The 21,539-nt window shown below is 47.4% G+C and overlaps 1 protein-coding gene and 1 long non-coding RNA gene across 5 annotated transcripts; one reads left to right on the forward strand and one right to left on the reverse strand.

Annotated features, from left to right (window-relative positions):
- Positions 1–290: 290 nt before the first annotated feature.
- Positions 291–9,977, reverse strand: LOC125337016. 4 transcript variants are annotated; one of them, XR_007207909.1, is made up of 4 exons: positions 9,936–9,977; positions 8,689–8,781; positions 1,269–1,362; positions 291–499 (listed from the first exon to the last, which is right to left on the reverse strand). It is a non-coding gene; the product is annotated as an uncharacterized LOC125337016 (long non-coding RNA). The 4 variants fall into 4 exon arrangements; XR_007207907.1 differs by lacking the exon at positions 291–499 and adding an exon at positions 854–1,079; XR_007207906.1 differs by lacking the exon at positions 291–499 and having other exon boundaries at positions 854–1,362.
- A 281-nt stretch (positions 9,978–10,258) lies between these two features.
- PPIH (peptidylprolyl isomerase H) lies at positions 10,259–20,061 on the forward strand. The gene is made up of 10 exons (XM_048326247.1): positions 10,259–10,367; positions 10,720–10,784; positions 11,380–11,403; positions 11,899–11,943; positions 12,373–12,415; positions 14,406–14,498; positions 16,020–16,107; positions 16,954–16,994; positions 18,189–18,277; positions 19,872–20,061. The coding sequence occupies exons 1-9, from the start codon at positions 10,302–10,304 to the stop codon at positions 18,255–18,257; spliced, it is 534 nt and encodes a 177-aa protein (XP_048182204.1). The 5' UTR covers positions 10,259–10,301; the 3' UTR covers positions 18,258–18,277; positions 19,872–20,061.
- The last annotated feature ends 1,478 nt before the right edge of the window (positions 20,062–21,539 follow it).

Raw genomic sequence — 21,539 nt, forward strand, 5'->3', positions numbered from 1 at the left:
CCAGCCTTCTCGGCTGTCAGGCCCTTTCCCCTCGGGTGCAGTTCCGCTCGCAGCCGGCAGGGGCGCTGGCGGCTCCCGGTGAGCAGGGCAGGTGCGATGGTTCCCCCGTGGCTGCAGGGGGCGCTCCGGAGCGAGCTCGGGGAGCACGCGGCACTGGTGGCCTGGGATCCCGGGAAGGGATGGAACAAAGGCTTCACAAAACCCCTGGGCAGCCGATCCCGGTGTCCGGCCGGACCCTCAGGAACAGCAGGCTAGAACAGCGGGCTGGAACGGCAGGCTGGAATGGCAGGCTGGAACGGCAGGGATGAGCACAAATCCCAGGGGGCAGATGAGATGTATCGAATTCCGGAGCTGCAGTGGGAACCCCCGGAGGTCTCAGCAGGCAGGACATGCAGGGCTACAGAGTAGCGAAGGCTCGAAGCAATGGCGGGGGCAGGGCGGCTGCAGCCCAGCTCCCAGCGGGGCAGGGAAAGGCGGGCTTGGGAATCCCAGGGTTTCTCTGGTAGAAGGAAGGCAGCCAAAAAAGCAGAAGCCTGCCATGCTGACAAATCCCTTCCCGCCTCTCTCCCCGTCCAAACACAGAGAGCTAACAGCCCACATCCCCAGGTGAAAAAGAGTAGCCCATTGGGCTCCTCCCTCAGTGGCCCGGTCTTTTGTTTCTCCCAAGCACCCAGCAATTTGTTGCCGTGGCAACATATATAGGGAAAATTTCTGAAGAGAAAAAAGAAAACAGAAGGGGAACTCCCAAAAGCCCCAATAGGTACTTAGCAAATCTTAAAATGTAGCCATTTTTGTTACTATCTATAGTAATGTGCAGAAATTCACGCAATGAAAAGCCAGTGTCCATAAAGGAGACAGAGGAGTCCTACAACTTTATTCAAATAAAGGGAGAGAGTCCACTGGGCACACACACCTAGTATCTCACTGGCTGAGATACTAGGAAGGTACAGCCTTTCCAAACTACCTGCCACATATTCCCCTCTTAAACATATCATTTCCATCCAAAGTTCAGAAAGTCAGGCTTGTGTAGATACATTTGTCTGTTTCAGGAGTCAAACTGTTCTGTAACAAACCTGCAGCTTGAAGTTGGTAGAGACATTAAGACTCATTTCAAAGACCCGTACCCTCACCCATGGAATTGTTTGTAAAGACATTAGCATACATCTTTCCTATCAGTAATATAAAAACATAAAAATATCATTAAAGAAAACGTATAAGGGAAAAGAAAGAAAGGATAAGAACAGAATGGTTATATAGTTACCACCCACCAGTGGGGCCAGGGACAAAACCTGGTTGTTGCAATTTCGATGTAAGTTGGTCAAGTGATGTTCGCAGCCTTGATCTGTCAGGGGTTGAAGAAGCCTGCAAAATGCAATGTTCAATAGGTTAATATGTGCTCCAGCTCCGTGGGAACAGGGGCAGGGGAGTTCTACACTGTATGATGTTCCACTTCAGATAGGGCACAATTGTTTTGAGTCCTTAACCATTAACATTCCAGTCTCTCAGAGATGGATGGCTGGACAGATGGAGAGAGCAGGGATGGCCAGGCCAGAGGGAAGGATGGGCAGACGGATGGATGGGGGTAGGACAGATGGGAGAGAGGACAGATGGTAAGTCACTTGGATGGATGGACAGACAGAAGGACAAAAGGACAGATGAATGGATGGGCAGATGGCTGAGTCCCAATGGACATCTGTGACAAGGGGTATCCCTCAGGGGTCTGTACTGGCACCAGTGCTATTCAATATCTTCATCAATGACACAGACAGTGGGATCGAGTGCACCCTCAGCATGCTGGCAGATGACGCTGAGCTGAGCAGTGTGGGTGACACACCTAGAGGACAGGGCCATCCAGATGGACTTGGACAGGCTCAGTCAGTGGGCCCATAGGAACTTTATGAGGTTCAACAAGGCCAAATGCAGATGCTGCGCATGGGTCAGGGTAACACCCAGTATCAATCCAGGCTGTGGGATGAACAGATTGAGAGCAGCCCTGCCAACAAGGATGTGGGATGCTGGTGAGAGGCTGGACATGAGCTGGCCATGTGCACTGGCAGCCCAAAAACTATATCCTGGGCTGATCCCCACAGCATGGGCAGCAGGTGAGAGGGGGTTCTGCCCCTCTTCTTTGGTCAGACAGGACCCCACCTGCAGCTCTGGGTTCTCCAGCACAGGAAGGATGTGGACCTGCTGTCCAGAGGCTATGAAACTGCTCTAAGGGCTGAAGCAGCTCTGCTCTGGAGACAAAGAGCTGGGGATGTTCAGCCTGGACAAGAGAAGGCTCTGGGGAGAACTTAGAGCCTCTTCCAGTGCCTAAAGGGGCTCTGAAAGAGCTGGAGAGGCACTTGGGACAAGCTGATGTGACAGGAAAAGGGGGAATGGCATCACACTGATGCCTGGCAGGGTTAGATGGAACACTGGGAAGAAATTCTTCCCTGTGAGGGTGGTGAAGCACTGACATGGCTTGCCCAGAGAAGCTGTGGAGCTGAGAAAGTGTCACTTTTACCCAAGAGCATCCCTGGACCAGTCTTGAGACTTGATGCCAACCTGCCTCGCTGGCAGCCTTCTAATCAGCTCTACCAGCAGGACATTTCCAAGGCATTATTGTGAGTTTTGCTCTTCTCCTTCAGGAACCATGTTCCACACCCAGAGACAAGCCTGTACCAGGAGGGGCTGTGATGGCTCCCATCAGCTGTCCAGGTCAGAGAGATGCAGGTAAGGCACCATGGAGGAGACACTGACTGACTGTCACTTCTCTTACATTAACAGGGTTTAACAGCAGGAGGGAGCCAGGGCACAACGGCCCATAAGATCAAAAAAATGCATCAAACAGCAGCAGGAGAGGAAGAAAAGGTGCAGATCACCAGGCTTGGACAGTGCTTTTAGGTAGCATCTGCCAGAAGCACAATTACAGTGAAAAGCATTGGGAGGTCAGGGAGCGACTGAGAAAAGTGCCCAGCAGAGAGGAGAGCCCAGGGAGACAGGAAAAGACAGAGAAAAAAATGAAAATTATGGAACATGGAAACGGAGGCCACTCATAGTGTGCAGGTCCTGGAGAGAAACACTGTTGGTTGAGCAGATGATGGGGAAGAGCAGTAATTTGGCTGGTACTGCAAGTTTTACACGATTTGTGAAGGTGTTTTTTGATGTCATATATGCCTGAGAAGGTAAGAGGACAAGACACAAAGGACTGGTTTCTGCAGATGCAATACATGTAGCTAAATAAATAAAATAATTTCTCTTGGTAATTGAATACTATAGTATCTTTCCCTTTCTCCTAGGCTGGTGGAGAAGTGACTTTTACACAGGTCACCAGACCATGACTGGTGCCAAGAAAGATCTCTTCACTTGGGTGCTCATCTGGACCCTGTTCCTGCTCACATTCCCCACTCCCAACACCTTTCTCACTGGACTTGGCTTCTAGAAGGCACAGCAGTCCCAAGCACTGGCACTGGAGATGAAAGAGGATGCTTCCCTCATTTTGGAGTGAGTTTCACAGCAGGCTTGGGAGCTGGGTGCTTTATACTTTCTGTGAGAAGAAATGCCTAAATATTTGTCTTGGTTTTTGCCTCAGAAACTGATTTCAGGTCTGGGCTGGCTGAGAAATAGACCAGAAGGTATACAAACTGCAGCGTGTGTGAGACACTGCAGAATCATCTTCAAGGTGAAGTGTTGTGTTTTTTAATCAAACTCCACTGCCCAAGTCTGCCAGGAAACCAATTTCTTCACCAAAAGAAGGAGTAAAAAGAGTAGAAACCCACCTGCTTAACCAGACAGCCCTGTTGATGGGGACTGTCAGTGTCCATGTTTGCACTCCCTTGGTTCCCTGTCTCTCTTGCACTAGATGTTGCACTTGGAAGAACATGAGCCACACACAGGGGAGCTGAGCCTCTGATCCAGCAGCCCTGGAGACACTCTGTTCCTGAGAAATTTTTTTCCCTGAGATCTCTGCATGCTTTTTCAATACAGGTTTACAAAGCTCCCACCTTTCTGCATCACAGGGGAGTGTTCATAAAGGAAGTTGTTGCAGTTTGAAGCTGGTTAAGCACCAGGCACCCACAAAAAACTATTCACTCATTTTTCTCTGCCATAGCTAAGCAGATGAGGGGAAATTAAAACTTCATTTTCATGAGTTAAGGATTATTGAAAAAAAAAACCACTTTAAGGCAAAACAGGTTCAAAACTTAAACAGTATAAAGAAGATTTATTATTAACAAAATTGAAAGTAAAAAGGGTAATGAGAGCCAAAGAGAACTTTCAGAACACCTTTCTTTCCCAGTCCCTCCCTCTTTCCACCAACTACACAAGGAAACAGAACATAAGGTTTTGGTCAGTATTCCATGTCTTAAAAATCTTTCTTCAGTATGCTTAAGGAAGAGAGTTTCTTCTGCTGTGCCGTGGGATCCTTCCCACAGGAGATAGCTCTCTGCGAACTCTTCTAGTGTGGTTTTAACTTTTACAAGCAATAGTCCCGCCCAAACCTGCTGCAATGTAAATCCCTCCCATGGGTCAAGCAGTCTTCCCACAACTGCCTAGTGTGGGTCATTTTAGTTCATGTGGTTTAGTCTTTTAAGGATGAGCTATTCTAGTTTTGAAGTAAAGGCTCTCTTCCTCTATCTCTAAAAGCAAGGGTCATCTCTCTCTGTTCGAGTTCCTCACTAGATTACAGCTTTTCAGTGTCCACGTGCTCCAGCGTGAGTACTCTCCTTCACAGGCTGCGCGTGGATCTCTGCACCCCCCCGTGCACCTCATGAATTACAGGGAAAATGTATTATAGTCTTCACCACAGCTCGCAGGAGAATCTCAGCTCTGGCTCTTGGAGCATCTCCTCCCTCTCCTTTTTTTCACTGACCTTGGTGCCGTTGTGTTGGTTTTCCTCATGTGTCCTCACTTTTCCTTCTTCTCTGACTTGGAAGAAAATTGGTGTAAGTTGCAGTTGAGAGGTTGATCTCATCTGGGCTCCGCATCGGGGAACTGCTCGCTGTGTCTCTTGCTGCTGGCCATGTGGTCCCTGCTGGCACCGCACAGCCGGCCCTGGCCGCGTGGTCCTCACGGGGCAGCTCCAGCTTTGGAGGAGCCCGGCTGCAGTCCTGGCTTCAGGAGGGCTCCGGCCGTGCAGCCCTGGGCATCCCCCACTGGGATGGGTCGCAGCGGCTGCCTCACCACCCCTGGGGAGAAGAAAAGAGCGCTTCCCACGGTTTTTCCTTTCTTAAATATGTCATCACAGAGGTGTCACCAACTTCTCTAATTGGGCTAGTAACCTGCCTATCATCAGAGCCTTCAGCGATTGGCTCTCTGCTGGACACAGAAGTTTCGAGCAGCTTTTCTCCCACCCCCACTAAAAACATACTGTGTTAAACCAACACAGAAGTCTTGACTTAAACGAATTTTAAAAAACCCCGTCTGTTTTTTCTTGCATGGTCAAACTCTCTATAGAATAATCAGAAGCACCACTTGGGACTGGGTTTGGTTTGACGGTTTTATTGTTTCAATCATAAATGTCAGGTTTAATGGTCAACATTCTTCTGAGATGTCTGCAGCCTTTGATGATCACTGGCAGGTTACGGTGGTGTAGCGGGTTGAGTTTGAAACCGGGCGGAAACACCAATTAAATGCAGTGGTTTTGATTCAAAATATTCATTATTTACTTATTTTCCTTCTGTGAGATAAGAATTAGGAGAAAAGCAAAGCAGGCACAAACCTTAAACAGTTGCAGTACAATGAAAGAGCTTTATTACTAACAGAATTAAAAGTAAAGAGAAAACAACAAAACAAAATTAAAGTAAATTCCCCCCCCCCCCCCTCTTTCCAGCACTTCTCTCCTTTTATCCAGCTCACACAAGGGATAACAGAACATGGGATGTTAGTCAGTGTTGCAGTTCTTGAAATGTCTCTCTCTTATGCTTAAGGAAAAAAGGGTTTTCCTTCAGTTGCACGTGGTTCCCAAACTGCCACCAATAGCAGACCCGCCCGGAAACAAACAGTCTGCTATGTGTAGAACATCTCTCCCATGAAGAATTTCACAGTTCTTTCACACTACAGAACATGGGCCATCACATGGGGTTATTCATCTTTTTAAGGATAAGTTATTTTGGCCTGCACACAGAGGCTTTTCTTCGCCACAAGTCTCTAACAGCCTCTTACTACTTCTATATAGCCTGGCATAGGCACTCTTCACAAACTTCATAGGCACACGTTGATTCTCCACCCCCCCCCATGTTCTTCAAATGGATTAAAGAGACAAACAGTTTGTGGTATTACAGTTTCTTACCATGGCATGCAAGAAGGTTTCTTTTAAGCTGCGCGCCAGAATCGCGGCACCGCCCTCTTTTCTCCCGTCGCCATGCTCAGCTCCGTCCCACGTGACTCACTTCTCTTTCTCTCTGACTCTGAAGCCGCCATGTTGAAGAGTGCTCCCGTTCAGGCTTTACGGTGGGGAAAGCCTCGCTCCCTCTGTGCTGCTGGCTGCGTGGTGTCCTCTTCAGTTCAGCACGGAGTGTGCTGGCTGCAGACAGGAGGCTCTGCCGGCTCCCGCTGGCTCCGCATGGAGAGGAGAGGGACCCGCCTGTCCCCAGAAGCCGCGCTGGATGGGTTTAGCTGTGAGCAGTCCATGGCTGGTTTTAGCTGCCTGCGGCTCTGGGACAGTCCCCCTCAGTGACCCAGGGTCCGTGCCGCAGCGATGGGAAAGGGGGAAAGGGGCAGTGGCCCCGGCCCGGCCCAGCGGGGCCGGGAGGCTCGGAGCCCCCCCCCCCCACCTTCCAGCAGGCGAGCTCCGACCAAAAGGCAAAGTCCCGCCTTTCCGTGCGGTTTAAATATGTAAATTGTGAGAAGCATAATTGGTCTTAAAGACTGTCCATCAACTCAGGGTCAACCCAACACAGGTGGGAAGCTTGGTGACAAGTACTGAAACAGGTCCCTACGCTAGCCATGAACTTGAAATGGTTGGCAAAGAGTGAGGCAACTGTTGCAATGCTGCAAATGTTGCTAGTTTTTAGTCCTTCTCTCTGGAGTTCCCCTTCTTCACTCTTGCACCATCCTCCCCTGAGCTTCTGCCATCAGGAGGCTCTTTCTCTCCCCGTGGGAACAGCTGAGCAGGTTCCCATGGCCATATCCCAGCTGGTGGTGAGGGTGCCCTGCATTTCCTGGGAGGTGGAATGTCTGGCTGGCTTCTGTTCAGCTTCTCCCCCTCCTCAGGGTGTGTGGGTTTTCTCCACCTCCTTGATTTCTTGCAGTTTCCTTGTGGCTTTAGACCTATCATTTTCTGACACACTTGACATAACATGCAGAAGACTGAAGAAGCACAAGGCTTTGGAAAATAGATTACGGTTTTCCAGCCATGTTTGTCCCTTTCAAGCAGTGACTCATCTTTATACCCTCTCAGATGTTCATTTTGCCACTTTTCACAGCTGGCCCTTCTCAGAGGGCATACAGCTGGCAATTTACATAAGTGCAGTTTAGTGCCAGACAATGAGGGAGAAGAAAGGGCCTGTCAAACTGAAGGACAGACAGAACTCACCTGGACAAACAGTCATTCTCTCCTATGACAAAAAAGCAAAATCCACCAGAGAAGAACAGCAACAGAATCAGTAACAGGAGAGTGTATTCTGAACATCCTTTCACACTTGTTCCTACCTGGCATAGAAGAGTAAATATGTACTTTGGCAGAGAGATGTCTTAAGGCATCATTTATCTAGTACCACTGCCCATCCCTGGCTTGCAAAAGAAGTTATCTTCAGATGAACTGCAGGGGTTTTTAAAGCAAAACCACAGCTGGGACACATTGAAGGACACAATTCAACAACGCAAATCACTGAGTAGATTTTCACCTTCAGGAAGCAGTAACAGTGTCCTGCCTAACAGCAGAACCTTCATGTGCCAAGACTGTAACAAGGAATAGAGCAGTGGTTCTCCAGCCTAAGACATGTATGTGCCAAGGCCCAAATATTCTGGATCTGCACAACCTAAAGAGAGACCAAGACGACTCAAAAATTATCCTTAGAATCGTTAGGAAATGCCCTGAGAAAACTGTGTCACCAAACACAGGTTGAAGGTGTAGAAATAGATCACCTTGGTTCACCAAAAGCAGGTATTGCTGTTTTGGCATTTCAGTGGCAGAAAGGTGTTCTGGGCCAGCCCAGTTCTGTATGAGCCGAGTCAGGGCTGATCTTCACACTGGAACCTCCTCTTACCACAAGGAAAGGGCAAAGCTCAGCTACAGCATTGACTGTACTCAGACTGCTGCACTCAACCATTGTGTGCATACATAACAATTTCCAAATCAGGATTATTCTTCAGAAAAGTGTGGAGATACAGCTAGAAAGCAGAAGTGAGAGCACTGCTAAACTCATGTCAGAAGTAGACGTGCTAACGCTGCTAGGCCACAAACCGTGGCAATGAAATAGTCAGCACAGAAGAAAAGCATGCTTGGTATGTACCTGTGATAGTTAGTGCTAGCTTTTAGTTTTGCGATGTTATTAAGAAACATAGATATGGTTGTTATAGTGATTGCTGCTTATATAAGAATTTATTTTTAGTTACTGCTGAAAAGGTATAAATACTCAGCTCTGTATGTATAAAATCGGCTTATTGCATCCAAGCAATCTGCCCTGTCTCTTTCATCGCCAATCGTCTCACGACAATAAAGGTCTCTTTCCAAGTAGAAAAGTTGCAGTGCACTTGTTTACATACCTTGCTCATCTTTCTGCCAGAGAAAGCATGACTTCTCCCCAAGCAGAGTCAGGACATTGGGACCTCTCAAAGGCAGTGTTCAGCTGATCAAACCTTAAAAACAATCACAGACCTAACTGTTGCAATCACGGAATTAGTGAAAAAGGCCCTGAAGATCAAGACCAATTGTTCCCCCACCACTGCCAAAGCCACTACTAAACCATGTCCCCAAGTGCCACATCTACATGGCTTTTAAATCTTTTCCGAAATGGGGACTCCACCACTACCCTGGGCAGCCTGTTCCAGGGCTGGACGAGCCTTTCCACAGCAGTTCTTCCTGAGGTCCTATGTGAACCTCCCCTGCAACAACTTGAGGCCAATCCCTCTTGTCCTGTCCCTTGTTCCCTGGAAGCAGAGCCCGACCCTCACATGGCTGCATCCTCCTGGAGTTGTGGAGAGCGAGAAAGTCCCCTCGAGCCTCCTTTTCTCCAGGCTGAACCCTCCCAGCTCCCTCCTTGTGCCGCTCCTTGTTCTCCAGCTCAGCAATGTTTTTCTTCTAGTGAAGCACCCAGAACTGACCCCAGGACCAGAGATGCCTCAGCACCGGCGGATAGTCACTGCCCTGGTCCCACTGGCCACCCTGTGGCTGGTACAGCCCATGTGCCATTGGCCTCCTTGCCCATTTGGGCACAACTGGGCTCATGTTCAGCCGGCATGTGCCCAGGTGGGCAGGGAGATGAACGGTGTTATAAACATATATTATAGTATTGGCTTCTTGCAAAGTATTAAGGTAGATATTATATAATGTTAGAAATGCTTTTTTGCTGTGTGGATGTAGTTTTCTCTCGTTTTAGCAAGAATGTTAGCAAGTGTGAGCGAGTAAGATAACCTCCAAGGGAGCAGAGGATGAGGCCCGAGAAGCTGCTCATCAACACTTTGTCCAGAGAACAAAAGGGCCCAAAGGCTGCTCTGCCCGGAGAACGGGCGGCCAGGAGGGTCCGAGAGCCGCTATCACCGCTCTGCCCGGGGGGCAAAGAGGCCAAAGCTGCAATCAGCCCTGACTGTCTGGAGAATTAAGAGATCCACCCTACCATCGACTCTCACCTAGCGGGCCCATCCCCACGAATCAAAAGAAATAAAACCACAAGGCAGAAGACTACGCATGCTCTAAAAAGGCGGAACCAAGGAGTGGCCATGCAGAACAGCTCCAGGAAAAGTTTTAATATGAATAGAGAACAGACAGTAAAAATGGTATAAAAAGGACTCACCTCTAGCATCAGGTGTGCTCTTGGTAGAGCGCCAAGGCACCCGGCCGTTATCCCTTTGCTTTATTTTATGTGTCTCTTATTGTCTTTATATTAAACTCTTTAATTTCTAACAGGAGAGTGAACCTCGTTTTTCACAAACGGGCAGGCCTCCCCAGCCGGGCTGCGCTCTGCTCTGGGAACCCCGAGCTGCCCCTGCAGGATGCAGCTCCGGCCACCACCCGGATACCCCAGACACAGTCTGGACACCCCACACACCTCCCAGATATCCCGGACACCGTCACCCCCATGTCCCGCCCAGCCCCGTCTCGCCTTCCGTCGCCGTTTCCACTTCCGCCGCCATTTCCGCTTCCTGCAGTGGCAGTGGCGATGTCGGCGCTAGCAGCAAATCCCAACAACCCCGTGGTTTTCTTTGATGTAACCATCGGCGGGCAGGTGGGGGTGCCCCAGGACGGGGAGCGGCCGCGCCCGGGGAGGGACTGCGGGGATAATTGGGGGTGTCAGAATGTTGTGGGGATAAGAGGGCACGAGGGGTGCCGGGGGTTCGTCATGGGGCTGGCGGGGCCGCAACTGAAAGCGCTGGGAGGGGCGGTGCCAGGAGACGGATAGCGGGGCTGTGGGGTCACAGGGCCCATCGGGAACGGCTCGCAGGGAAGTGAAGCAGGAGGAGCCTGTAGGGGTGGGGGTGAATGAGGAGACAGGATTTGTGGGAGTGCCCGAGGTCGAGCGGCAGGGGTATGTGTGTGAGGGGATACCTAGAAGACTCACCTGGCCCCCGTCTCCTCAGGAGGTCGGCCGCATGAAAATTGAGCTGTTCGCAGATGTTGTACCCAAAACAGCAGAGAACTTCAGGTAAGGAGCAGCTACCATTCCTGCAGCTCAGCCTGGACTGGAACTGCAAAGGCTTTCTGGTGCAGGAATGGCTTTTGGTGGCAAAGTGATTAGCTGACACCCGCCCCAAACTGCTTCACCTACGCTGTCTTCTCTCTGTTCTCAGAGATGCTGTGTGGCATCCTGGTCTCTCAGGGGACCTTGTCTGGCTGGAAGGGGTCCGGTCCTCCTTGGCTTCCTCTGTGAAGCCTCCTGATTTGCTCTGTGCATTTAGAACAGGCAGTGCCTTGTGCCATGGGGGGGGGTCTCCTGGCCACCCAATTCTCCTGCCTTCAACTGAGGGATGGACCATGTGAAATCCCACTTCCATCAGCGGGATGGACATACCCTGGTCTCTGTCAAACATGGCGCCTGCCCCACATTTACTATCTCTTACAACCTTGGTGTTAAATCTCTGACCTCCTCACCACAAAGAGCACAGAAAATGTTTTGAAATGGCAGGGGGAAGGAGTTGCCATTTCCCGTTCCTGTTTCTCTGGGAAAATCCTGTGCACCAGTTGGTGCAGCCCTCAGACTTCACATGCACCTAACACTCTGCTCTTTTTTTGTTTGCCAGGCAGTTTTGTACAGGTGAATTCAGGTAAGTGGATTATAATGTCCTTTAAGTGTCCCACTGGAGAAACAGGGCTGGGTGAGGTGGAAAGAGTTTGTCTTGAACTTTTTCATGTTGTACCACTACAAAATGGAAGAGTTACAGAAATCTGCTCTGAGGAAATTGTGAGGGGCTTGAAGACTCACAGAGATGGCAGGTTTCTCTTTTTGATGTGACTTTTTTTGTGGCCAGGGGGCTCTAAAAAACCCTGTCTGCAAGCCCATCTTCTCATGCTGCACCTTGTAATGGGATCCTGTGAAGATGATGTATGGATGTTGCAGGGAACAGTCATTTCATGTGCAGCGCTCCCTTGAGGCTTCCTTTTGCCTCCAACAGCAGCAGCTGAGAGGCTGCAGCACCTGGTTGTATTTCAAGGTAGCTGCTAATGTATAGGGCAACTCTTTGGGACTCTGAATTCCTGGAAGAGTTTTGTGTTGGGATATCCAGTAAGTTAAAATAATTTTCCTTTTTACTTCCTTACAGGAAAGATGGTGTCCCTATAGGTTATAAAGGAAGCACTTTCCACAGGTAAATCATCTACTGTTGTTTAGACACTAAATAGCAACCTGAGCCATACGGGGTTTTTTGACCTGCCTTGAGCTATTAGTGGTGTTGGAGACATTTGTGAATCATGGCTAATGTAATTCTGTGGCTTTTGGGGACCTGGGGATGCTGTCAGATGTGTATGCTGGGGTTACTGGGAGGAATCCCCTGTTCCTGGCATACCACATCAGAGATATGGCATCTATCACCTAAGCACTATCCCTGGTCAAAAGCAATGATTCCTAAATGACCTCATGTCAACCACTAATTAATATTTGTTTTAGATTTTAGGCTGCAGCTTTCACAGACTCTGTTAACTTCTGCTGCACAGCGAGTCAGAATCCCTTTTTAGCTTACAGTGAGCTTCTTGAGGCTTTTGGCCACTGAGAACTAAGTGTTGTTTTACGTCTTTAGGGTGATAAAGGATTTCATGATCCAAGGAGGTGACTTCGTAAATGTATGTACTCCTGTATTCTTTTCGTCCTTCTCCTCTATGGTATAACATGCTACTGTTTCCAAGGGTCTGTGCTGATTTGTGGGATCTCTTTCTTTTTTGAGGTATCCAGTAGTAACTGGAGGTGTCCTCATAGCACTGCTGCCATCTTACTGCAACAGACCATAAGGCACTTGAAAACAAATCTGGAACCTCGGGTGAACACACATTCTTCCCAAAATATTTCCTCTCTACAATAGGCTGGCAATACCCTGGAAGCTTTCAAAACTTGGAAACTTTTTTTGCCCTGTTTTCCTTCCCTCTTCCGTTGTCCTCATCCAGAGAAAAACCTCTGTGAATTTCAATTCACACTGTAGATAGACCTTAAGTACAGAGCCCAGTGTGTAATGTAAGAGGTCATTTAAATCAAAACTAACCTTTTGTTGCTAAATTGTCTCAAAATAGAAAATACTTTGCGCCCGCAATGGTGGTCATGCTCTGATATGGGGATAAGCAGAATATATGAGTAAGGCTGAAGGGCCACAGGATCTCTTCACTGTCCTAGGACCCAGCAAAATTATTTCATTTTTGGAAGTGTTTCAAAATATGAGGGAAGCGATAAGCTTTTTTAATATAAAACTTGGTTGTATGAAAGTCTCTGAGAGAAATGACCACACAGCAGGCAGTTCAGACTCTGGGGTAGTTGCTAATTGTGACACTGCTCAGGTGTCCCAGTGCACTTTATTACTTCCACTGCATCTCAACAAGCTTTACAGATTGCTCCAGTATTTGGAATTTATATGTTATATTTATTAAAAAGCCACTTGGGGAGCAAGCACAGTCACACTGACTCCTGAGACAGGGTGCAAGTTTCTGTCTCTGAGCCAACAGTTTAAGTAAACTACAGAGAGCAGGAGGAAAACAAACAAGGGCTGGGCAAGTAGAGCAAAAGATGTGGAGCTGCATGTGGTGTATTACTGATATTATTGTTCTATTAAGTTTGGCCTAATAAAGATCATGTATGTTAAGCAGAAAGGCAATGAAGGGAGACAAGTTGCAGCAAGGCAGAAGAAATGGGTCTGAACTGACACAGAAAGGGAAGCTCAACACAGAAATGGAATGAACTGTCAGGATAGTAAATTTAAGTGACTGTACCAAGAGATACCCATTTTCACTGCTTCTGCAGCTTTCCCTGGAGAGTTCCTCACTGCAGCATCTTTAAGGACCCTGTTGAAGGGTCCCTGCTCAGTCCTTTTGTCATCATACAGGAATGTCTCTGAAAAGCTGAACCCAAGGGCAGGGTGGCCTTTGAGCAGTCCCTCAATTCAATGTGTCTGATGTGAGCCATCTGCCAGACTTCTGCAGAGTTCTGAACTTGTGGGCTGTCAGAGCCTGCAACCTGTAACTGTCACAGCCCATGCTGCTTTCATTGTAAGTGTCCTGAGGTCTGAGTGCTTGGGCTTGTAGTTAAGCACAAGATGTTTGGACTTAATAGAAAGTACAGCACAAACTAGAGAATCTTTATTTTAGAAACTGTCCTAGCAGAACAGATAGGTTGCTTTCCTGTTTCCAGTAAAGTCACAGAAAATAAGGTATATAAACCATAAACTCACCATAAGCCAACTTTTGCCATGCAATCATTTCTGCTTTCTTTGTCACACCAGCCCATACTTCTATGCCTCCTCCCTTTTCCCTTCCTGATGGGTCTGTACCAAGCAATCTGTAGCCTCCACTTCACTCTGGGAGGCTTAGACTTAACTGTACCACCCGCATGGGTTTCTGCCAACATATGAATGGCGAACAATGACCTGTGTAGTTAGAAACCACTTGCTATTCTTGTTCAGAAATGAAACACTGAATGTGTACACTGCTGGTGTATATAAATGGTAATACAACATCCATTTTGCCCTTTACTCTTGCTTGGAGATTTTAAATTTAATTTTTAAATTGAAATGTTCTGTAGCAATTGCTACAGAACAAATGCTGTGGCTGACAGGGTACTTCTCTCATGCAGGGGGATGGCACTGGAGTAGCCAGTATATATAGGGGTCCTTTTGCAGATGAAAACTTCAAGCTGAAACACTCTGCTCCTGGCCTGCTTTCTATGGTGAGTATGAAAAAATGACATTACAGACTGAAAAGCTTTTGGTACTTTCTCTGTGCCCTTTTCCTAAGTTTATACAGTATTTGCTGGACAATGCAATCTCTGCCATTGGGTACAAGGTTTGCTTTGTAACTACTAGTCAAGCACTACTTATGGGTTAATATGTTGAGTAACACAATAGTCCTGATCCTGCATCATCCTTTCTTTGTTGCCTGTTGGAGCGATGGGACAGGCTTGGCTTGATAGCTTTCAGAAGAGCTTAATTCTTACAGTTTTCATACAGTGGTGAGTTGGTGGCGTTTTCTTCTTTCCTGATGCTGTTATCAAACACTGACCTCGGCAAGGATGAAACAGAGAGATTTGGGAAATCCAAAGCCACAGCAGTGTTACCATGGTATCTTTTAAAACAGACTTTCCTGTTCAACATAGTAGGAGAAACTGCAACCATTGCACATTGTCTGGTAGGAACAGTACCCCGACTTTTGGAATAGAAAGCAAATGGAGCTAGTGCTTCAGTGTTCCTATCCACAGCTGCTTCTTCAGCTCTTCTTCTCTTTCAGCTGCTCTGCCCTTAAAACCACTTGCTTAGGACATTTCATCATTTGGGTTAGTTATTCATCCATGTTGAAAACATGGCCCAAAAAGAGGTGTAATTGCACAGCTAAGCAGCTAGTGTGCTGTGGTACGAGAGAAGAGATTCACTGCAGTATTGCCAGCTTTGTGTTAAAGTGGCACAGCTCTGAAGTAGTTATACTGGGTCAAACCATGGATCCCAGCTGGATCCTTTTGAAGCTGGCTAGCATTAACTAGAAAGCCAAAATGACCCTGTCCTATACAGTCCTGCAGCTGCAGAACTTGCCCAGTTCACTCATCAGGACAGAAAGTTGCTTTAGTAGCTCCTGCTTGTCAATATTGCAAATGGCCTTCAATGTTGCAGACATGTTTTCTTAACAGAGTGCAAATGCTCTGGGTTCTGTACTTGTGTGTGAATAAAATTTTACATCTGCATCCCACTGTTCCTGTGAGCCCTGTGCCAATACAGTTGTTACTTTTCTCATCATAATCATCAGAACACCTTTTTTTTAAATTTTATTTTTATTCTGAGGAAACCTCCCAAAAGGCAGAAATTAGCTGGGTTTTTTTTCTTGCCCTGGTTTCTGGCTTTCAGTTTTCCCCAGGACAATGCTGCAGCCAATAAGTACTTGTCACAAAAAAGTTCAGTTTTTTTTCAGGAGTGTGCTGTAGAGCCTGGACTTAGACAGAGTCTTGTGCACCTTTGTAGAAATACAATAAATGGTTGGTGATTTGGCTCTTGCGCATTCTGGTGTGACCAGAGGTGGTGACATGCTACATCCCAGCATAGGGTGCTCTCCTGCAAATGTGTATCTTGTTTCCTTTGGTTTGTCTAGCAATAAGCTAAAAGTAAGATGGTCTTGACCAACAGCTCTTTCTTATGTGTCTGCCTTCAGTTTTGGCCAGTCTGAAATTGTACACTTGTTGTATTTTGCCATTCTCAACCCCCAGGCAAACAGTGGTCCGAGTACCAATGGCTGCCAGTTCTTCATCACATGCTCCAAGTGTGACTGGTTGGATGGGAAACATGTTGTGTTTGGTGAGTACCTGCAGTAAAAGTTCTGGAGCACCAGCTCACGGATGTCCCTGCAGGGCAGCTGTTAAAATAAATAGTGAGAATCAGAATCTTCTGAGCTGGGAGGAACCTAGAGGGATCATCAAGTCCAACTTCTGACCCTGCACAGGACGCACCAACAATCCCACCCTGTGCCTGAGAGCATTGTCAAAATTCTCCTGGAGCTCTGGCAGCCTTGGGGCTGTGACCATTCCCTGAGGAGCCTGTTCAGTGCCCGACCACCTCTGGGTATGAACTGCTTGTTCTTCCCTCCTCGCTTGTGCTATCCGAGGGATCTGTGCAACCTGATACTGTGATGGATCACTTTTGAAATGAATCATTTTTTCACAGGTTAGCTTTCCAGATCAATGTTCAGTGTACTGTATTTGTGGACAAATCCTTGTGCCAGTGCAGAAGGCACAGATGAGTGGACAGATCCCTTTCTGCTCCATTATCAGAGAGGGCCGAGCTTTCAGCAGAGTTTTTGGACAGTAATTTTGTGAAATCATATCTGCTAACTTGCATTTACTGTTGGTTGAACTGTAGGAATTCCAGGCCAGCCTTAAGCTGGTGGTCCCAAACTCCAAATTTCTACACACACCACCCCTGTGATGGGAAAAGTTATTTAATCTGTGCTGAATATAGAGAATGTTTGAAGAGGGATTGTTTCCTTTATGAGTTTAGAGATCAGTAACAAACCCTGAAGTGCCCAATAGCTACACACTGCACAGGGCTTTTCAGGAGGGACAAAAATGCATGTACCTGTGATGAGTGGGGGGGAAGAAAGGTAAAAAATGGCCGTATTGAAGTGGATGAATTTTTTCATTCCAGGTAAAATTGTCGATGGGCTGTTGGTCATGAGAAAAATTGAAGTAAGTTTGAATATGGCTACTTCCCTGTGAATGTCTGCATTGGAAAGTCATGTACAGGATTAAGTAGAGTTGTCCTGTTCTCTCCTGCTGTCTGTTTACAGGATACCAGGGAATACCAGTGTTGATAACTGGCATTATCGGTTGTCATCATTATAATGTAGCAGGAAATCTGTTGAATGCTGTCAGGCTGTCATATGAGTTGGCTTTGGAAATGCTAGGCTCTTGTGGCTCTGATAGTCTTTGAGCAGGGATTGCGTTCTTGGCTTTATTTGCTTTGCATTTGTTCAGGAGACTGAATTAAAAAGTTGTTCCATCAGCAGCTCAGACAAGAGCGTAAAGCATCTCACTTCTGTGCTATTGCCTGGGATTATGCAGTGGATGCAAAATCATCAGTTCTGCTGATGCACAATCAGCATGTTTAATAAGAAAAATTAAACTAATCTCCTGATGGGCTTCCAGGAGCTGAAGATAAATACAGTCCGGGTGGTGATTGCTGCCAATGTCAGGCCTGGGTGTCATGGCAGGATAATGAGTAGATTTAACAAATAGCAAGTTCTTTGAGACAGCCAGCATTGACTCCATGACACATATGGGATAATGTGCATAAGGGCCTCTAATCTAGAAAGCAGGGCAAACACAGAGCTGTTGGGTTTTGAGAAAAGGTCACATGGAAGGAGCTGTACAGCATGGTATAACCTGCTGGGGGGTTGTGGTGAGCCTGCTTTGGGTATCAGTGCAGTGAGACCAAAGTAAAGAAAATTAGAGATTCAGAGAACAGCTGAGTCCAGCACATCAGGAGGATCAGAATGAGGGCTGCTTTGCCACTGTCTCTTTCCTTTCTGTATGAATACAAGTTTGTTTTGCTTGTGGCAGCTGCTTTTAGTATCAAAGCCAGAGCAGCCTCAAGTATCTCATGAGGAGCTCTCCAGTTTTTGCTCTGTTCCTTCCCTCCAGTTCAAAGGACCAGCCTCTGGTCTGTGTCCCAAACCTCCGCTCACAGAGAGAATTCACCAGTTTACGGTTGGGCCTGTTGCCAAATGTGTAATGGTGCTTTTCTGTTCCTCAGAGCTGTGTCTGGAATTCCCCATTCCTCATGTTACAGAGATATCTCTTAGCCAGTCTTCTAGTACCTGTCACTGCCTGGGTTTGCTGTGCCTTTATAAGTTTTAATGTTCTGTATTTGTTTGTCCCCAGAATGTGCCTACGGGTCCCAATAACAAACCCAAGTTGCCAGTTGTGATCTCTCAGTGTGGGGAAATGTGAAGCGATGAAAGAGCAATGTGGTAAGTCTCAGTCTTCATGCACGGTGCCATGAACTCTGGGCTGCTCTGCTTCTTACTTTTCTCTTGACTTGCTTTCACATTCCTCTGAATCTGCAGAGAGCTGTCTCAGCTCAGTGAAACACCAGAAAGTGCTTCTCTAACAGCATTTGTTTTTTGCCAGCTCAAGTCCCTGAACTGGCTTCCCTCCAAGCTGCACAAACACCAGAGGCAGCACAGCAGGGATAAGATTTTGCAGCTTCAGTTGAGGGGAAGATGGGTTTATGGGAGCTTTTTCTTGGATGGGGCTAGGTTGCCTTGAAGCCTTGATTCTAGAAAGTGGATGAAGGGGAATTGCAGCAGTAATCCATCTGGAATTATCCAGGCAGTCTAGTTGGTGGGAGGCCTCACTTTGACCTACATGTTGGAGAACTCTTCAACACCTACAAAAAGCAGAGTATCCATGGGTGGGACAGGCAGGGATCAAGAAAAGGAGAGGAGAAAGGGAGGACTTGAGCCTCCTTGCTCAGCACAGCTGTAGGATTGCCACCATTGAAGGACCAAGGAATTACCATTTTACATAGTCTTACCTTAACTTGAAAAATGTACCACCGTCCTTATCTGAAGGGAGATGTTTCCACTATTTACTGTTATTCAGGCTTCATTTTGATTAAACCAATAGTCTCAGGCTAACATATAGTATTCTGTTTCCATTTGCCTGCTCATTTTACTGTAAAAACCACAGGTATTTAAACAAATCTGTCTAGATTTCAGTGTGTTGGGCTGCAGCTTGTCAAAAATCTGCTGTATTAGCCTTTTGGTTGCTGATTTTTTTCAAATTTCAGGAGGCAGCTCTGACAAAAGCACATACCCACAATTTTTGACCTTCCATGAAATGATATCCAAAGGCAGCTGGAATTGCCCACAATGTTCCCTCTTTTGTAATAAAGTCTTAGAGATCTGCAGCACTTCAGACTCTTGGGAGCTCTTGCTATTTGATGAAGTGACAACAGGGAATTGTAATCATTCTTCCATTCTCCTGGTACTTCTGGTGGCATTTACAGGCTTTTGAAAAAAGCCTGCTAGCAAGGCTGTTCCGTTTTCTTGCAGAGCTGTGCTGAAGGATTGAGTCCCCTTTAGGGTTGTCCTCAAGCCCAGACTTATTTATCATTTTAGTTTGGAGTACAGGATCTCTGGCCTATGTCCAGCTTGAGCCTGGAAGCTTTTCATTCATAGGTACGAGGCTGGTGCCACCTTTCTTATTTCCCAGCCAGGTCTTAGGAACAGCCTTGTTGCACCCTGATGTCTCTCAGCTGCCTGGGAGTGAGAACAGCTTTTGCATTGCAGACAGCCACATCAGCTACTTGTCAAGATCCTTGAAAATCAGCTGGGAGAAACAGGCACTGTTGGTTTTAACTTCAGCAGTAGATGCAGTTGCCTGGCAGGCAGACCCAGGAGGACTCCTGAGTTCTCTGGATGATGAGAGCTGGTGTGTGCAGCAACTGGCATGCACTTAAAATCGCTGTGTGGCCCCCAGTGTCACTGCATAGCCTGGCTGTTGTAGGATGAGTTGGTAATGGCTGTCCAGTATTTCAGATCTGTTTCTTCTTTCTTTCAGTGTTCCTTTACTGGTGATTAGACCTGTGCTGGCTCCATGCAATTCCAATTCCAGCCAGCGGACCTACTGCCCCAGACTTCTCCGGAGGCCAGATCCATGCTCTTGAGGTTCTCCTGAAATTATTTAATAATGGGCATCTCTTTTTTTTCTTTTTACATTTTGAAATGTAAATAAAGAATTTTTTTAAACATGTGCAGTGCACATCAGTTAACATTTGCGGGAATGGATTGTTCTCTGGGTGGGAAGGGCTGTAGCATCTTCAGCAACATGCATTATCCCTGGCTGGTTCAGTCAGGAACATTTACTGCATGGTATTGAGAGAGAGAAGGGGTGAAAGGAGCTTGGCAGAGCTGTGCTGCACCAGCTCTTTCATTTGGCAGGTAACTACAACTTCCTGGCTGGCAGAAAGGTTCTTGGCATCTTGGGAATCTCCAGAACATTTGTGTGTACAGCCTTGCTGAGGCACAAGGAATTGGTATAGCACAGATTCCATCACTGTGAGTGCTGGGCTCTGAGGAGAGTTCCGATGTAAACAAGTGTCTTGCAGCCTTCCCCTAGCGCATGGGGGGATCAAGCTATTATGTGCCACAGGTGCTGGAGGAGGAGTTCACCTGGGTGCTACAAGGGTGTTGGAGCAGGCCTGTCATCTGGGGAACACAGAATGGTGATGCTATAGGAGTGAAGTTGGGGCTGCTTGTCCTGTGTGGTGCATGGAGCGCAGCTGAGGGTGCCTTTCTTCTCCCAGAACAGGACTGGGAGCTCACCCACCTGGCAGAGGACAAGCCAGCACCCTGCACAGGGCTGGGTTCCAGCAGGAGCTTCTCATCCAGCCATTTAAAGGTAAAGGAGTTAGGACAGAATCTGTTCTGTCACATGCAGGTGCATCATCCTATGCGGAGAGATCCCATCCCTCCTTGGGCAGTGGGTGTAGGGTGCACTCTCTGCCTGAGCTGGGCCTTGCCCAGCACTGACATGCTGGCGGAAGCTCCCACAGGCTTGGCTGTGCTCTTTTCTCTCATGGCTCTTTGAAATCCTGGCAGCAGGCTCTGGCTGTCAGGATTCCTATGTCGTCATTTGTGGGACTGCACAGCAGCTGAGGACACTCACTTCTCTCCAGCCTGAGGCATGTCACTTTGTACCTGCAGAACATCAGGTGATAAAAGAAGCACAGACACTGCAGTCCTTTATTCCCCAGCCCCACAACTGCTTTGCAGAGGGCTCTCCTGTGAGAGGAGGGTGGAAGATTCTCAACAGGCTGGCTCAGGTGCCTCAGGGAGCTATGCTTGCCAGTGCAGTGCTGAGGCTTGCACTTCTGGCTGCTGGTACCCAAATTCACTTTTTCATCAAGGAAACCAGTTTATTTCTGATCCAGGCTTAGCAGCACTTTTTCAGCCTGATGTATTTATATCACTGCCATCAGCTGGTCTCACGTCCTGCATACAGGGGTCACAGAGCTTCCCCAGATTAATTAAGAGCAAATCCATTACTACCTCTTTGTTGTTCCAATGGCTAATTACATCCCATTACATTTCTCTTCAACATGGAATGTGCGAGGTTCCAGCTTTCCAGGTTGTGTGTCTTGTTCCTTACTTGCTGGCTGAAAGTTTTCTCAAAGACCACATTTTTGGGTTGAATTCCCCCATGATGATGTCACCCTTTTGTTGTATG

The sequence above is a fragment of the Corvus hawaiiensis genome, chromosome 22 (genome assembly GCF_020740725.1).
Source record: "Corvus hawaiiensis isolate bCorHaw1 chromosome 22, bCorHaw1.pri.cur, whole genome shotgun sequence".
Taxonomy (NCBI): domain Eukaryota; kingdom Metazoa; phylum Chordata; class Aves; order Passeriformes; family Corvidae; genus Corvus; species Corvus hawaiiensis.